The sequence below is a fragment of the Tachyglossus aculeatus genome, chromosome 1, assembly GCF_015852505.1.
Source record: "Tachyglossus aculeatus isolate mTacAcu1 chromosome 1, mTacAcu1.pri, whole genome shotgun sequence".
In the NCBI taxonomy this organism is placed as follows: domain Eukaryota; kingdom Metazoa; phylum Chordata; class Mammalia; order Monotremata; family Tachyglossidae; genus Tachyglossus; species Tachyglossus aculeatus.
This window is the reverse complement of record NC_052066.1, coordinates 78934417-78947969: the sequence shown is the minus strand read 5'-3', so window position 1 is coordinate 78947969 and position 13553 is coordinate 78934417. Positions and strand designations below refer to the sequence as shown.

Sequence of the window (13553 nt, the reverse complement as noted above, 5' to 3'; positions counted from 1 at the left end):
GGCAAAAAAAAAAATCTAATTCCACAAAGCCTTTGATTTGAAACTCTCTTTGAATCAGCGTGACTCAGTGGAAAGAGCCCGGGCTTTGGAATCAGAGGTCATGGGTTCAAATCCTGGCTCCACCAATTGCCAGCTGTGTGACTTTGGGCAAGTCACTTCACTTCTCTGTGCCTCAGTTCCCTCATCTGTAAAATGGGGATTAAAACTGTGAGCCCCCTGTGGGACAACCTGATCACCTTGTAACCTCCCTAGTGTTTAGAACAGTGCTTTGCACATAGTAAGCACTTAACAAATGCCATCATTATTATTATTATCATTAATAGCATCAGGATGAGCAAAAGTCCCATCAAATTACTCCCATGATGAGGAAAGTTCACTAAATGCTTGTCAGGGAACTAATTATTATGATACGCAAAATAAAGAAACTGATCCACTAACTCTTCTATTCTTCCAATATAAGGGATAAGGCTTTAATAGCTACATAAGAAGGAGGGGTTATTAAATTACCCTTTCCCACATGAGTGTCTAGTCTATCTAGTTCCTTCTCCCTCGATCCACCTTTAAAAGACCAGAATCTTAGAATCATGTTAAAGTCTCTAATCCCAGCTCCACCACAAGTCTGCTGTGTGACCTTGGGCAAATCACTTAATTTCTGTGGGCCTCAGTTACCTCATCTGCTATATGGGGATTAAGAGTGTCAGCCCCCTGTGGATCAGGGACAGTGTCCAACCTGCTTAACTTGTATCTACCCTAGTGTTTAGAACAGTGCTTGGCATAATAGTTAGCACTTAAGAACTACCACAGTTATTATTAGAGAAGCAGCATGGCTCAGTGGAAAGAGCACGGACTTTGGAGTCAGAGGCCATGATTTCAAATCCCATTCTGCCACGTCTGCTATGTGACCTTGGGCAAGTCACTTAACTTCTCTGAACCTCAGTTACCTCATCTGTAAAATGGGGATTAAGACTGTGAGCCCCACGTGGGACAACTTGATCAACTTGTATCCCCCCAGCGCTTAGAACAGTGCTCTGCACATAGTAAGCGCTTAACAGATGCCATCATTATTATTATTAGTAGTAGTAGTAGGTTTCTGTCAACATCGGAAAACATGCAAAATCACTGAAATTCATGTAGAGAAATACATTAAATCTGAATTTGATCCAGCATTTTTCAACCCATCCTCTATTTATTGCCACAGTACAATTCCCTGGAAAGCAGTCTACTTTCTGAAACCAGCTTTAGCAGATAGGACACAGCCCTCCCCACCTTCATAGTGCTTTGGAAATCCCACCTCCTCCAGAAACCTTCCCTGATAAATTCCCCACACCCTAGTCATGTCATCCCAATAGCTATCCTTAACACTTTCATATTTAACCCAGCCTCTGCATTTATTTTTATATTAAATTATTCATTCAGCTGTTTCTCACCCTGGCATTTTTGCTCTTCTTCCAGCTATTCCCCTTGATCTTCCTCCTACTCCCACTATTGGTAAATATTTTTTGTCTGTCTCCCCAGTCAGACTTTTCATTCTTTGGGGGCAGGGATGTGATCCGTGCTTTGGTTGAACTTTCCCAAGAACTCAATACCATCATTTGCTCTCAAAGGGTGCTTAATAAACTCAATAAACATTGATTAATTGACTTACTCTATGATGGCAATTGCCATGTTTCTCATTGTGCCTTCACTCATGGGGATTTTACCATCAAAATCCGCTTTCAATGAACTGAAGATATGGGCACTCTTCTCCAAATTTTTTTGAGAAACAGATGGAGAAAAGTTGCAAATACATTGGTTTGATTCAAAAATCGTTTCGGTGCTATACAGAGTACACCTCTCAAACACGTCATCATCCAGTTTCCTTTCAAAGTTGAACTTCAATTCTTTGTCAGATGCCAATTCTGTCAGTGTGGACTGGCTCCGCAGGACTGTGATCTCAAGGTCTTTAGGGTTAGAATCATCTGGGAAGGTAGCTTGAGAAAAGGATAAATTTAAACGATGACTGGAATCCGACAAATTCTTTTTTTCTTCCTGTTCAATTTGGGATAACGCCTTTGACAATGAAATTGTAGAAATACGTGTTCTAGAAGTAGGTAATTCAGAGTCACTTTGATCCTCTACCTAAACAAAGAAGAAAATAGAAGTGTTCAAGTGTTTCAGCTCCCTTTAGTGAAGAATGAGTTCCCAAGGATTTAATACTCTTTACAGTAGGTTTTCAATAACACATTCATTCCCCTAAGCTAAGTAAAACATTTTCAAATTCAGAATCATCAATCAATCACATTTACTGAGCATCTACTGGGGGCAGAGTACTGCACTAAGCGCTCCAGAGAGTACAGTAAAACAGAGCTGACAGACACATTCCCCGTCCAATCATAAAGGGCTGAGGCTTAAATAATAATAATAATAATAATGGCATTTGTTAAGCACTTACTATGTGCAAAGCACTGTTCTAAGCGCTGGGGGGGCTACAAGGTGATCACGTTGTCCCACGTGGGGCTCACAGTCTTAATGCTCATTTTACAGATGAGGTAACTGAGGCTCAGAGAAGTTAAGTGACTTGCCCAAGATCACACAGCAGACATGTGGCAGAGTGGGATTCGAACCCATGACCTCTGACTCCAAAGCCCGGGCTCTTTCCATTGAGCCACGCTGCTTCTTCTCTTAAAGAAGTCATTCAGAAGGAGAATAGTGTTTTGCACATAGTAAGCGCTTAATAAATGCCATTATTATTATTATCATCATTAATAATAATTATTATTAATAATAATAATAATAATAATAAACTATTCCAGGCAAGTGAGATTCTGTCCAGCTTGGAATACTTCCCAAGAAGAAGATTACATAACATGAACCACTGAGCAATTCAAGTGTTTAATAACCCACCCTGCTGTGAAATTCTTCAGAGTACACTTGATTGGTTATATGACATTTCAAACTTATTTCTTATTGTTCAGTACAGTACAACAAAATTTTACTTTTGGACATTTGGAAGTGGTATGACGTGTCTCTAGAAATTTCTTCCATATTTGGAATGTTTTAGTTTCAATAGTTAAACAGTACTCCACAGAAACTGATGAAAGTTCACAATGTAAGCTCCTCAAGGACATGGAATGTGTGTCTTCCACTTTTATCGGATGCTCCCAAGCACCTACTATAGCACTGTCTATGGTTAGGCACTCAGTAAGCCCCAAATCTAAGAAAAAACAAAGAGAGGATTCCTCTACTAGGGATTGCTTAGACCTAACTTGGGGCCCTGAACCTAAGGATCCAAATAAATGTTTACTCATATATTTTCATGCCACAAAGTGCTGCAATAAGACATACTGAAAAACACACATAAAAAGAAGCTAGCACTATCTCTCTCCCTTTCTCCTTTTTTCAATTAATTAATTAATTAATCAGTCAATCATATTTATTGAGCACTTACTGCATGCAGAGCAAGGTACTCGAGGTACTTGGGAGAGTATAATACAACAGTTTTCCCTACCCATAATGAGTTCATGGTCTAGAGGGAGAGACAGACATTAATAAAAATAAATAAATTGCAGGTATTCATTTATTCATTCATTCAATTGTATTTACTGAGTGCTTACTATGTGTAGAGCATGTATATAAGTGCTGTGGGGCTGATGTAGGGGTGAGTAAAGGGAGCAAATCAGGGTGATGCAGAGGGAGTAAGAAAGAGGAAATGAGGGTTTAGTCAGGGAAGGCCTCTGGAGATGTGCCTTCAGTGAGGCTTTAAAGGTGGGGAGAGTAATTGTCTATTGCATATGTTATTCATTCATTCATTCAATTGTATTTATTGAGTGCTTACTGTGTGCAAAGCACTGTACTAAGCGCTTGGAAAGTACAGTTATTAATAATAATAATACTTGTTAAGCACTTACTATGTGCCAAGCACTGTTCTAAGCTCTGGGGCAGATAGAAGTTAAATCAGTTTGGACACAGTCCTTGGCCCACAGGGACTCACACTCTTAAATCCCCATTTTTTACAGATGAGGTAACTGAGGCACAGAAAAGTGAAATGACTTGCCCAAGGTCATACAGCAGACACATGGTGGAGCCAGAATTAGAACTGGGGTCCACTAAGCCATGCTGTGTCTCGAGTTATGGAACACTTACTGTGTGTACTAAGCACTTGGGAGATAATACATAACAGAGTTGATAGACACATTCTCAGCCCACAGTGGGCTTACTCTCCTTCCCTCCTCAGCTCCAGCTTGTGAAATTTGTAAAGTTCATCAGAGACAGAGAAAAGACCACTGCAGAGTATGCTCTAGACCGTAAACTCATTGTGGGTAGGGAACATGTTTGCCAACTCTGTCACAGTGTACTCTCCCAAGTGCTTAGTATGGGGCTCTGGCCACAATAAGTATTCAATAAATACAGTTGATAGATTACTCTCCAGAATAGTGAGATAAAATTCTTGGGGAATCACAACAGGGCAGAGATCCATTGGCAATACGGATCAGCTAACTGGATAAATGCATCAGTGGTGACAGTAGCAATAATTCATTCATTTATTCAATTGTATTTACTGAGCACTTACTTTGTGCAGAGCACTGTACTAAGCGCTTGGGAAGTACAAATCGGCAACATATAGAGTCCCTACCCAACAACGGGCTCACAGTCTAGAAGGGGGAGACAGACAACAAAACAAAACAAGTAGACAGGTGTCAATACCATCAGAATAAATAGATTTATAGCTATATACACATCATTAATAATATAGAGTAATAAATATGTACAAATGTACACAAGTGCTATGGGGAGGGGGGGAGGGAAGAGGGAGGGATGGGGACTATGGGGAGGGGAGGAGGAGAGGAAAAAGGGGGCTCAGTCTGGGAAGTCATCCTGGAGGAAGTGAGCTCTCAATAGGGCTTTGAAGGGAGGAAGAGAGCTAGTTTGGCAGATGAGTGGAGGGAGGGCATTCCAGGCCAGGGGAAGGACTTGGGCCAGGGGTCGAGGCAAGAACGACGCCCAGTGAGGAGGTTAGTGGCAGAGGAGCAGAGGGTGTGGGCTGGGCTGTAGAAGGAGGGGAGGAAGGTGAGGTTGGAGGGGGCAAGGTGTTGGAGAGCGTTGAAGCCGAGAGTGAGGAGTTTTTGCTTCATACGAAGGTTGGTAGGCTACCACTGTAGATTTTTGAGGAGGAGACTGACATGCCCAGAGCATTTCTGTACAGAGATAATCCAGGCAGCAGAGAGAAGTATTGACTGAAGCGGGGAGAGACAGGAGGATGGGAGATCAGAAAGGAGGCTGATGCAGTAATCCAGTCGGCATAGGAAGGGAGATTGAACCAGCAAGGTAGCTGTTTGTATGGAAAGGAAAGGGAGGATCTTGGTGATGTTGTGGAGGTGAGACTGGCAGGTTTTGGTGAAGGATTGGATGTGTGGGGTAAAAGAGAGAGTGGAGTCAAGGATGACACCAAGGTTGTGGGCTTGTGAGACAGGGAGGATGGTAGTGCTGTCTGCAGTGACGGGAAAGTCAGGGAGAGGACAGGGTTTGGGAGGGAAGATACGGAGCTCACTCTTGAACATGTTGAGTTTTAGATGGCGGGCAGACATCCAGACGGAGATGTCCTGAAGGCAGGAGGAGATACAAGCCTGGAGGGAGCGAGAGAGAACGGGGTGGAGATGTAGATTTGGGTGGCAATAGCAAAGAGATGATAGTTGAAGCCTTGGGAGCAAATGAGTTCACCATGGGAGTGAGTGTAGATAGGGAATAGAAGGGGACCAAGAACTGACCCTTGAGGAACCCCCTACAGGAAGGGGAGGAGGAGCCCGCGAAGGAGACTGAGAATGAACGGCCAGGGAGATGAGGAGATTCAGGAGACTATGGAGTCTGTGAAGCCAAGGTTGGATAGTGTGTTGAGGAGAAGGGGATGGTCCATGGTGTTGAAGGCAGCTGAGAGGTCGAGGAGGATTAGGATAGAGTAGGAGCCATTGAATTTGGCAAGAAGGAGGTCATTGGTGACCTTTGAGTGGGCAGTTTTGGTACAGTGTAGGGGACAGAAGCCAGATTGGAGGGGGTCAAGGAGAGAGTTGGAGTTGAGGAATTTGAGGCAGTGAGTGTAGATGACTCGTTCTAGGAGTTTGGAAAGGAAGGGTAGGAGGGAGATAGGGCAATAACTAGAAGGGGCAGTGGGGTCAAGAGAGGGGTTTTTTAGGATGGGGGAGATGTGGGCATGTTTGAAGGCAGAGGGGAAGGAACTAGTGGAGAGTGAGTGGTTGAAGACGTAAGTTAGGGAGGGGAGGAAGGAATGGATGAGAATTTTCATAAGATGAGAGGGAATGGAGTCCGAAGCACAGGTGGATGGGGTAGCACTTGAAAGGAGGTATGAGATCTCATCTGAAAATACTGCTAGAAAGGATGGGAAAGTAGAGGAGAGGGTATTTGTTAAGCACTTATTATGTGGCAAGCACTGTTATAAGCGCTGGGGTAGATAAAAGCTAATCAGGTTGGAAACAGTCCCTGTCCCACAAGGGGCTTACAGTCTTATTCTCCATTTTACAAATGAGGTAACTGAGGCACAGAGAAGTGAAGTGAGTTATCCAAGACAGGTAGCAGAGCCGAATTAGAACCCAGGTCTTTCTAACTCTTAGGCCCATGCTCTGTCCACCAGGCCTTGCTACTCACAAAATTTGGCAGGACTTCAATGAAAAGGTTTTCTGATTATAAAAACCCTCTAAACCTTAAATTCTGTCTAATTTTAGGGTAACTAATCTTTACAACAGGGAGATTTTCTAAAACTGAGAAAATTGCTGGGGGTTTAGAAAGGGAGGTGGATGTCCAAAACATTGAACAAGTGTTTGGTAAGGATGGATGTATCATCAGAGCTCTTTAGCTAAAACCTTTGAAAGAAGAGTCACAGATCTCATTTTTCCCTAACCACCACATTACTTTTAAAAAGAGCCTCCGTTTTAATCACCACAACTTCCACTATCTTCTTTTTGCACAAGTCTTTTTATTCCTGGAAATGATCAAGGAAAGCTAAGGTCTTTGTGGTCAGGGAACATGTCTATCAACTCTGTTATATTGTTATATATACTCTGTTATAGGAAAGCAGTGTGACCTAGGGGATAGAGCATAGGCTTGGGAGTCAGAAGAACCTGGGTCCTAATCCTAGCTATGTCACTTGTCTGTTGTATGACCTTGGTTAAGTCACTTCACTTCTCTGTGCCTTAATTACCTCATCTGTAATTAAGCTCCATGTGTAACAGGGACTGTGTCCAACACAATTACCCTGTATCTATCCCAGAGCTTAGTACAGTGTCTGGCACAGAGTAAGCACTTAAACATCACAATTATTTTTATTATTATTACTGTACCCTCCCAAATTCTTAGTAGAGTGTTCCGCAGAGAGAAAGCGGTTAGTAAATACCACTGATTGATTGAAAGCTGGGATAACTATTCCCACTTCATCAAGTTTCTTTCATACTTTCATATTTAGATGTGTCCATAGTCAGGGGATTGTAAGACTGAGGAGCAACATGGTGTAGTGGATAGAGCATGGTGTAGTGGAAGTCACGGTTCTAATCCAAGCTCCTCCACTTGTCTGCTGTGTGACCGTGGGTAAGTCACCTCACTTCTCTGGGCCTCAGTTACCTCATTTGTAAAATGAGGATTGAGACTGTGAGCCCTACATGGGACAGGAACTGTGTCCAACCCGATTTGCTTGTCCAACCCCAGCGCTTAGTACAGTGCCTGGTACACAGTAAGTGATTATTAAGACTCTTCGGAGATGAAAAACCACTATAGTAATATCACCCACAGGACAGTGCTGTTTTTAAATACAACAGATTTGATATTACCACATCATAGTGCCTGAATACTATAGTTGCACTACTCATTTAGAAGTCAAATTCAAATATATGAAATAGGCCAAATATCCATTGGTATGTGGGAGTTATGGCCCTAAGAATGATCAAATTAAATTTGTAGAGAGAAAGAAGTTTAAAAAGGGAACACATTCCTCTGGTTATTCACAAATAATTGGTTAAAAGTGAGACTGTGACTAAAGTCTATGAGACAATCATTGCTGACTTGAGAGTTATAGGTTAATAGTGGACTCACCTGGTATTCAGTGAAGTTCCTCTCAGCAATATTGGGTTTAAATGACTTGACAGGAAAATGAATAATAAAGCACATACATAGAACCGATAGCCCTTCATCAGTGCATTTATTCACATCAGCTCCATTATCAAGAAGAAGATTGATGATGTCATTATGACAATTTACCTGTAAAGGGAGGAAAAAGAAGATCACATTAGTTCCTTCCAACAAAAAAAGGTTTCATTTTCCATGCGAAGCAACATGGACATGAAATGATTGGTGATCCATTTGATGGTCTTTCCTGGGTCTGAAGTTAGGAAACTAAGCAGAGTGAAAGCCAGGATCTTGGGCATCAAACCCCTCCTTCCAGGGGGCCAGACCCCAAAAACAATGGAGAAACGCCAAGCTGAGGAGAGGGAGTGGATAAGCCATGTAGGTATAATAATTAATAATAATAACAATAATAATAACAATAATGGCATTTGTTAAGTACTTACTATCATCATCATCATCAATCGTATTTATTGAGCGCTTACTATGTGCAGAGCACTGTACTAAGCGCTTGGGAAGTACAAATTGGCAACATATAGAGACAGTCCCTACCCAACAGTGGGCTCACAGTCTAAAAGGGGGAGACAGAGAACAAACCCAAACAAACTATGTGCAAAGCACTGTTCTAAGCACTGGGGAGGATACAAGGTGATCAGGTTGTCCCACCTGGGGCTTACAGTCTTAATCCCCATTTTACAGATGAGATAACTAAGGTACAGAGAAGTGAAGTGACTTGCCCAAAGTCACACAGCTGACAATCGGTGGAGCCAGGATTGGAACCCATGAACCCTGACTCTCAAGCCCGTGCTCTTTCCACTGAGCCATGCTGCTTCTCAGGAAGTCAGTACACTACTTGTTGGGACTTGGGTTCTGTGGCCACTGTGCCTGTAGTAATAGGTGGGAAGAATGTCCCATGGGAAGCCTGACTGGGAAGCAGGAACTCATGCCGGTCCAGGCCACCCTGTCGCTCAGCCCCGTCGCCACCCTTACTGGAAGATTTCAATCCTCTGTCCCTTCCCCTGGGCTCTAATTCAATTTAACAGAAGTTCTTCGATCGAGGACCTATCCGGATTAATCGATAATCACATTTATTGAGTGCTTACTGTGTGCAGAGCACTATACCAAACACTTGGGAGAGCGCACTATAACAATAAAACAGACACACTGCCTACGCACAATGAGCTTACAGTCTAGAGTCTAGGATTTCCACATTTCTACCTCCAGAACAGCCATGACCATCTCAGAACCAACATGAGCTCTCGAGGTGTGGGGACTGCACTAAACCTGCAGCTGCCTGGTCAGTTGGCTTTTTGTAAGCACTTAAATATTATCAGCATTCATTCATTCATTCATTCAATCGTATTTATTGAGCACTGTGTGCAGCGCACTGTACTAAGTGCTTGGGAAGTACAAGTTGGCAACATACGGAGACGGTCCCTACCCAACAACGGGCTCACAGTCTAGAAGGGGGAGACAGACAACAAAACAAAGCATGTGGACAAAGAGAATTAAAGCTAAATGTAAATCATTAACAAAATAAATAGAATAGTAAATATGTACAAGTAAAATAATAGAGTAATAAATCTGTACAAACATATATACAGGTGCTGTGGGGAGGGGAAGGAGGTAGGGCTGGGGGTTGGGGAGGAGAGGAAAAAGGGGGCTTAGTCTGGGAAGGCCTCTTGGAGGAGGTGGGTTCTCAGTAGGGCTTTACAGCATCATCAGCATCATCATCACTGTCATCATTTCGAACAAGTTGTTTTTAAGGGTCCAGTTAAGAGCTCTAAAAATGTCACTGATGCCTCACACTCCCAAATCCCTCCCTCCCTTTGGATTCACTTTTTCTGGTTATTCTGTATCATCAGCACCCCTGTGTTGCATCAGGGTTTGGGCAGCGGTTCTGTCCCTGATAATAGAATAATTAAGGTATTTGTTAGGCACTTACTATGTGCCAGGCACTGTTCTAAGCACTGGGGTGGATACAAGATAATGGTGTTGGACTCAGTCCCTGTCCCACATAGGGCTCACAGTCTTAATCCACATTTTACGGATGAGGGAACTGCGGCACAGAGAAGCTAAGTGACTTGCCCAAGGTCACACAGCAGACAAGTGGCAGAGCTGGGGTTAGAACCCATGACCTGCTGACTCCCATGCCAGTGCTCTGGCCACTAAGCCACGCTGCTTCTCTCGATGAACGTGTCTGAAAAGTGGAGGATGGCAGAGCACCGGTGGAGGCAAGGGAATACCCAGCCTGCATTAATGTGGCAGCTCCCAAAACAATCACCTTCCGGGTCATGTCACAGCATCATCTTTATATCGTGTTGTGGCCATAAATTGACCCCAACCAGGCGCTGTGCACTGTGCTACCCGCCTACTTCTCTACTTAACAAATACCATCTTTATAATAATGATAATAATGATTGCATTTGTTAAGCGGTTACTATGTGCAAAGCACTGTTCTAAGCGCTGGGGGGGGGGGGGATACAAGGTGATCAGGTTGTCCCAAGGGGGCTCACAGCCTTTATCCCCATTTTACAGATGAGGTTCAGAGAAGTAAAGTGACTTGCCCAAGGTCACAACTGACATGTGCAGAGTGGCTCAGTGGAAAGTGCACGGGCTTTGGAGTCAGAGGTCATGGGTTCAAATCCCGGCTCTGCCAACTGTCAGCTGTGTGACTTTGGGCAAGTCACTTCACTTCTCTGTGCCTCAGTTACCTCATCTGTAAAATGGGGATTAAGACTGTGAGCCCCCCGTGGGACAACCTGATCACCTTGCATCCTCCCCAGTGCTTAGAACAGTGCTTTGCACATAGTAAGCACTTAATAAATGCCATCATTATTATTATTATGTGAGGGAGCTGGGATTGGGTAGGGACCATCTCTGTATGTTGCCAACTTGTACTTCCCAAGTGCTTACTACAGTGCTCTGCACACAGTAAGTGCTCAATAAATACGATTGGTTGATTGATTAGAACTCATGACCTCTGACTCCCAAGCCTGTGCTCTTTCCACTGAGCCACACTGCTTCTCTGATTTATTATTTATTTATAAGTATGTATTTATTTATTATTATATTATATATTACATGTATTTATAATTATATAATTTATTTATTATTATTACTTGCTCACTGCACTCTGTGCCTAGGTCCCAGTGAGAAGATGACTTGCAGGGAAGAGATAGTGCAAGTGGTACTGCACTATTCTTTACCTCAACAAATCACTGCCTTCACTTACGTTTTCTGTCATCATCAGAAACGACTGCTTTTGGTCTACCACAGAACTTAGTTATCTGCTTATGAAACACAAATAAAACCCATTACGGTGCAAGTTTCAAGCAAAAACTCCTTACCACTGAATTCAAGACACTCAATCAGCTCTTTCTCCCTTATTTATCCTCACTTCTCTCCCACAACAAATACCATAACAAATTGTGCTTAACAAATATCATTAAAAAAAATACTGGGCCACACACTTTGGTCCTTTTTTTATTATGGCATTTGTTAAGTGCTTACTATACTAAGCACTAGGATAGATATGAGCTAATCAGGTTGGACGTAGTCCCTGTCTCACATGAGGTTCACAGTCTTAATCCCCATTCTACAGATGAGATAACTGAGGCACAAGATGTGAAGTGACTTGCCCAAGGTCACATGACAGAGAAGTGGTGGGGCCAGGATTAGAACGCGGGACCTTCTGACGCCCACACCCATGCTCTTCCTACTAGGCATGTTGCCTCTCCTCTATCAATCAATGGTATTTATTAAGTACTTACCATGTGCAACACACTGTACTAATTGCCTAGGAAAATACAATAGAGTTGGTACACACAATCCCTGCTCACAAAGAGTTTAAAGTCTAAAGTAGGAGGAGTCGGGGTAGAAACAACATTAAAACAAATTACAGATGGTGAATAAAATAATAATAATAATGATATCATTATCATTATCATTATTATGGTATTTGTTAAGCGCTTACTATGTGCCAAGCACTATTCTAAGCACTGAAGGAATAAAAGCAATAAAACAATAAGAATAAAAGGATAAGAGTAAAAGAGCTCAGGAAATACCAATGAATGGTGCAAGGGTCTTTTCCCACTATAACATACTAGGCACTTATGTGAAAGATTATACATATAACATCAATCACATTTATCAAGCACTTACTGTGTGCAGAGCACTGTATATATATATATATATATATATATATATATGTCTCATCTATACTGCAAGGCCTCTGTGTGCAGGGACCATGTCTACCAACTCTGTAAGCTCGTTGTGGGCAGGGAACATTTCAGTTTATTTTTATATTTTATTCTCCCAAGCTCAATAAATATGATTGAATGAATGAAGTTATATATAGATATGGCCTCATGTTTATAGATAGATAGATGATAGATATAGATAGATAGATAGATAGATAGATAGATAGATAGATGATAGATAGATTACATATAGAAAAGAGTCCAACAGACATCAACAGAGACTATAAGCGTTGCTTAGTGGAAAGAGCTTAGACTTGGGAGTCAGAGGATGTGGGTACTAATCCCGACTCCACCACTTGTCTGCTGTATGACCTTGGGCAAGTCACTTCACATCTCTAGCCTCAGTTTCCTCATCTGGAAGATGGGGATGAAGACTGTGAGCCCCACGAGGGACAAACTGATTTCCTTGTATCTACCCCAGTGCTTAGAACAGTGCTTAGCACATAGTAAGCGCTTAACAAATACCATAATTATTTTATGTATCTATGTACATATTTATTTTTCTATTTATTTTATTAATGATGTGTAAATAACTGTAATTCTATTTGTTTAAATTGATGGTGTTGATGCCTGCCTACTTGTTTTGTTTTGTTTTGTTGTCTGTCTCCCCCCTTATAGACTGTGAGCCTATTGTTAGGTAGCGATTGTCTCTATTTGTTGCCAAATTGTATTTTCCAAGTGATTAGTACAGTGCTCTTCATACAGTAAGTGCTCAATAAATATGATTGAATGAATGAATGAATGAATATAAGCAGGTTGGCAATTTTTGGTATTGGTTTATTACAAAAACATCTGAGCATGCATGCATATCCGTGAACTCAGAGTTTTCCCATAGGCAAATTCATTCTATTTCTGTGAGGTAGATAAGGCAAGGAATTTTCCCCATCTTTAAATGGAAAAAAACTGACAGCTAGAGAGAACAAATAACTGGCACATGGTCACAAAATAAGTACTGCAGCTAATTCATTTTCAACAGTGCCTAGCTCACAATCTGCAAGTGGCTACAGCTTGATGAGGACATAGCTTGATACATATCAGGCTGTCAGAATACAGCAGGAACCATAACAATGAGCTGAATTGTAACGATGCATGATATTAAGTATAATTTTTTCATTTAAGTACTAAAATACACAGTCTAGAAACGACAACTGGGAACAGATGGCTCTCTCTAAGAAATCCTAGTTAAGA

The 13553-nt window shown here is 42.0% G+C and overlaps 1 protein-coding gene across 1 annotated transcript in view; it reads right to left on the bottom strand.

The window, feature by feature from the left end:
* Positions 1-13553, bottom strand: part of ANKMY1 (ankyrin repeat and MYND domain containing 1) — a 166325-nt gene that overhangs the window by 110245 nt on the left and 42527 nt on the right. The window contains exons 5-6 of the mRNA XM_038747277.1: positions 8074-8238; positions 1646-2118 (exon numbers count right to left, since the gene is read on the bottom strand). Of these exons, the coding sequence (XP_038603205.1) occupies positions 1646-2118; positions 8074-8238 (638 nt within the window). The remainder of the gene's footprint in view (positions 1-1645; positions 2119-8073; positions 8239-13553) is intronic.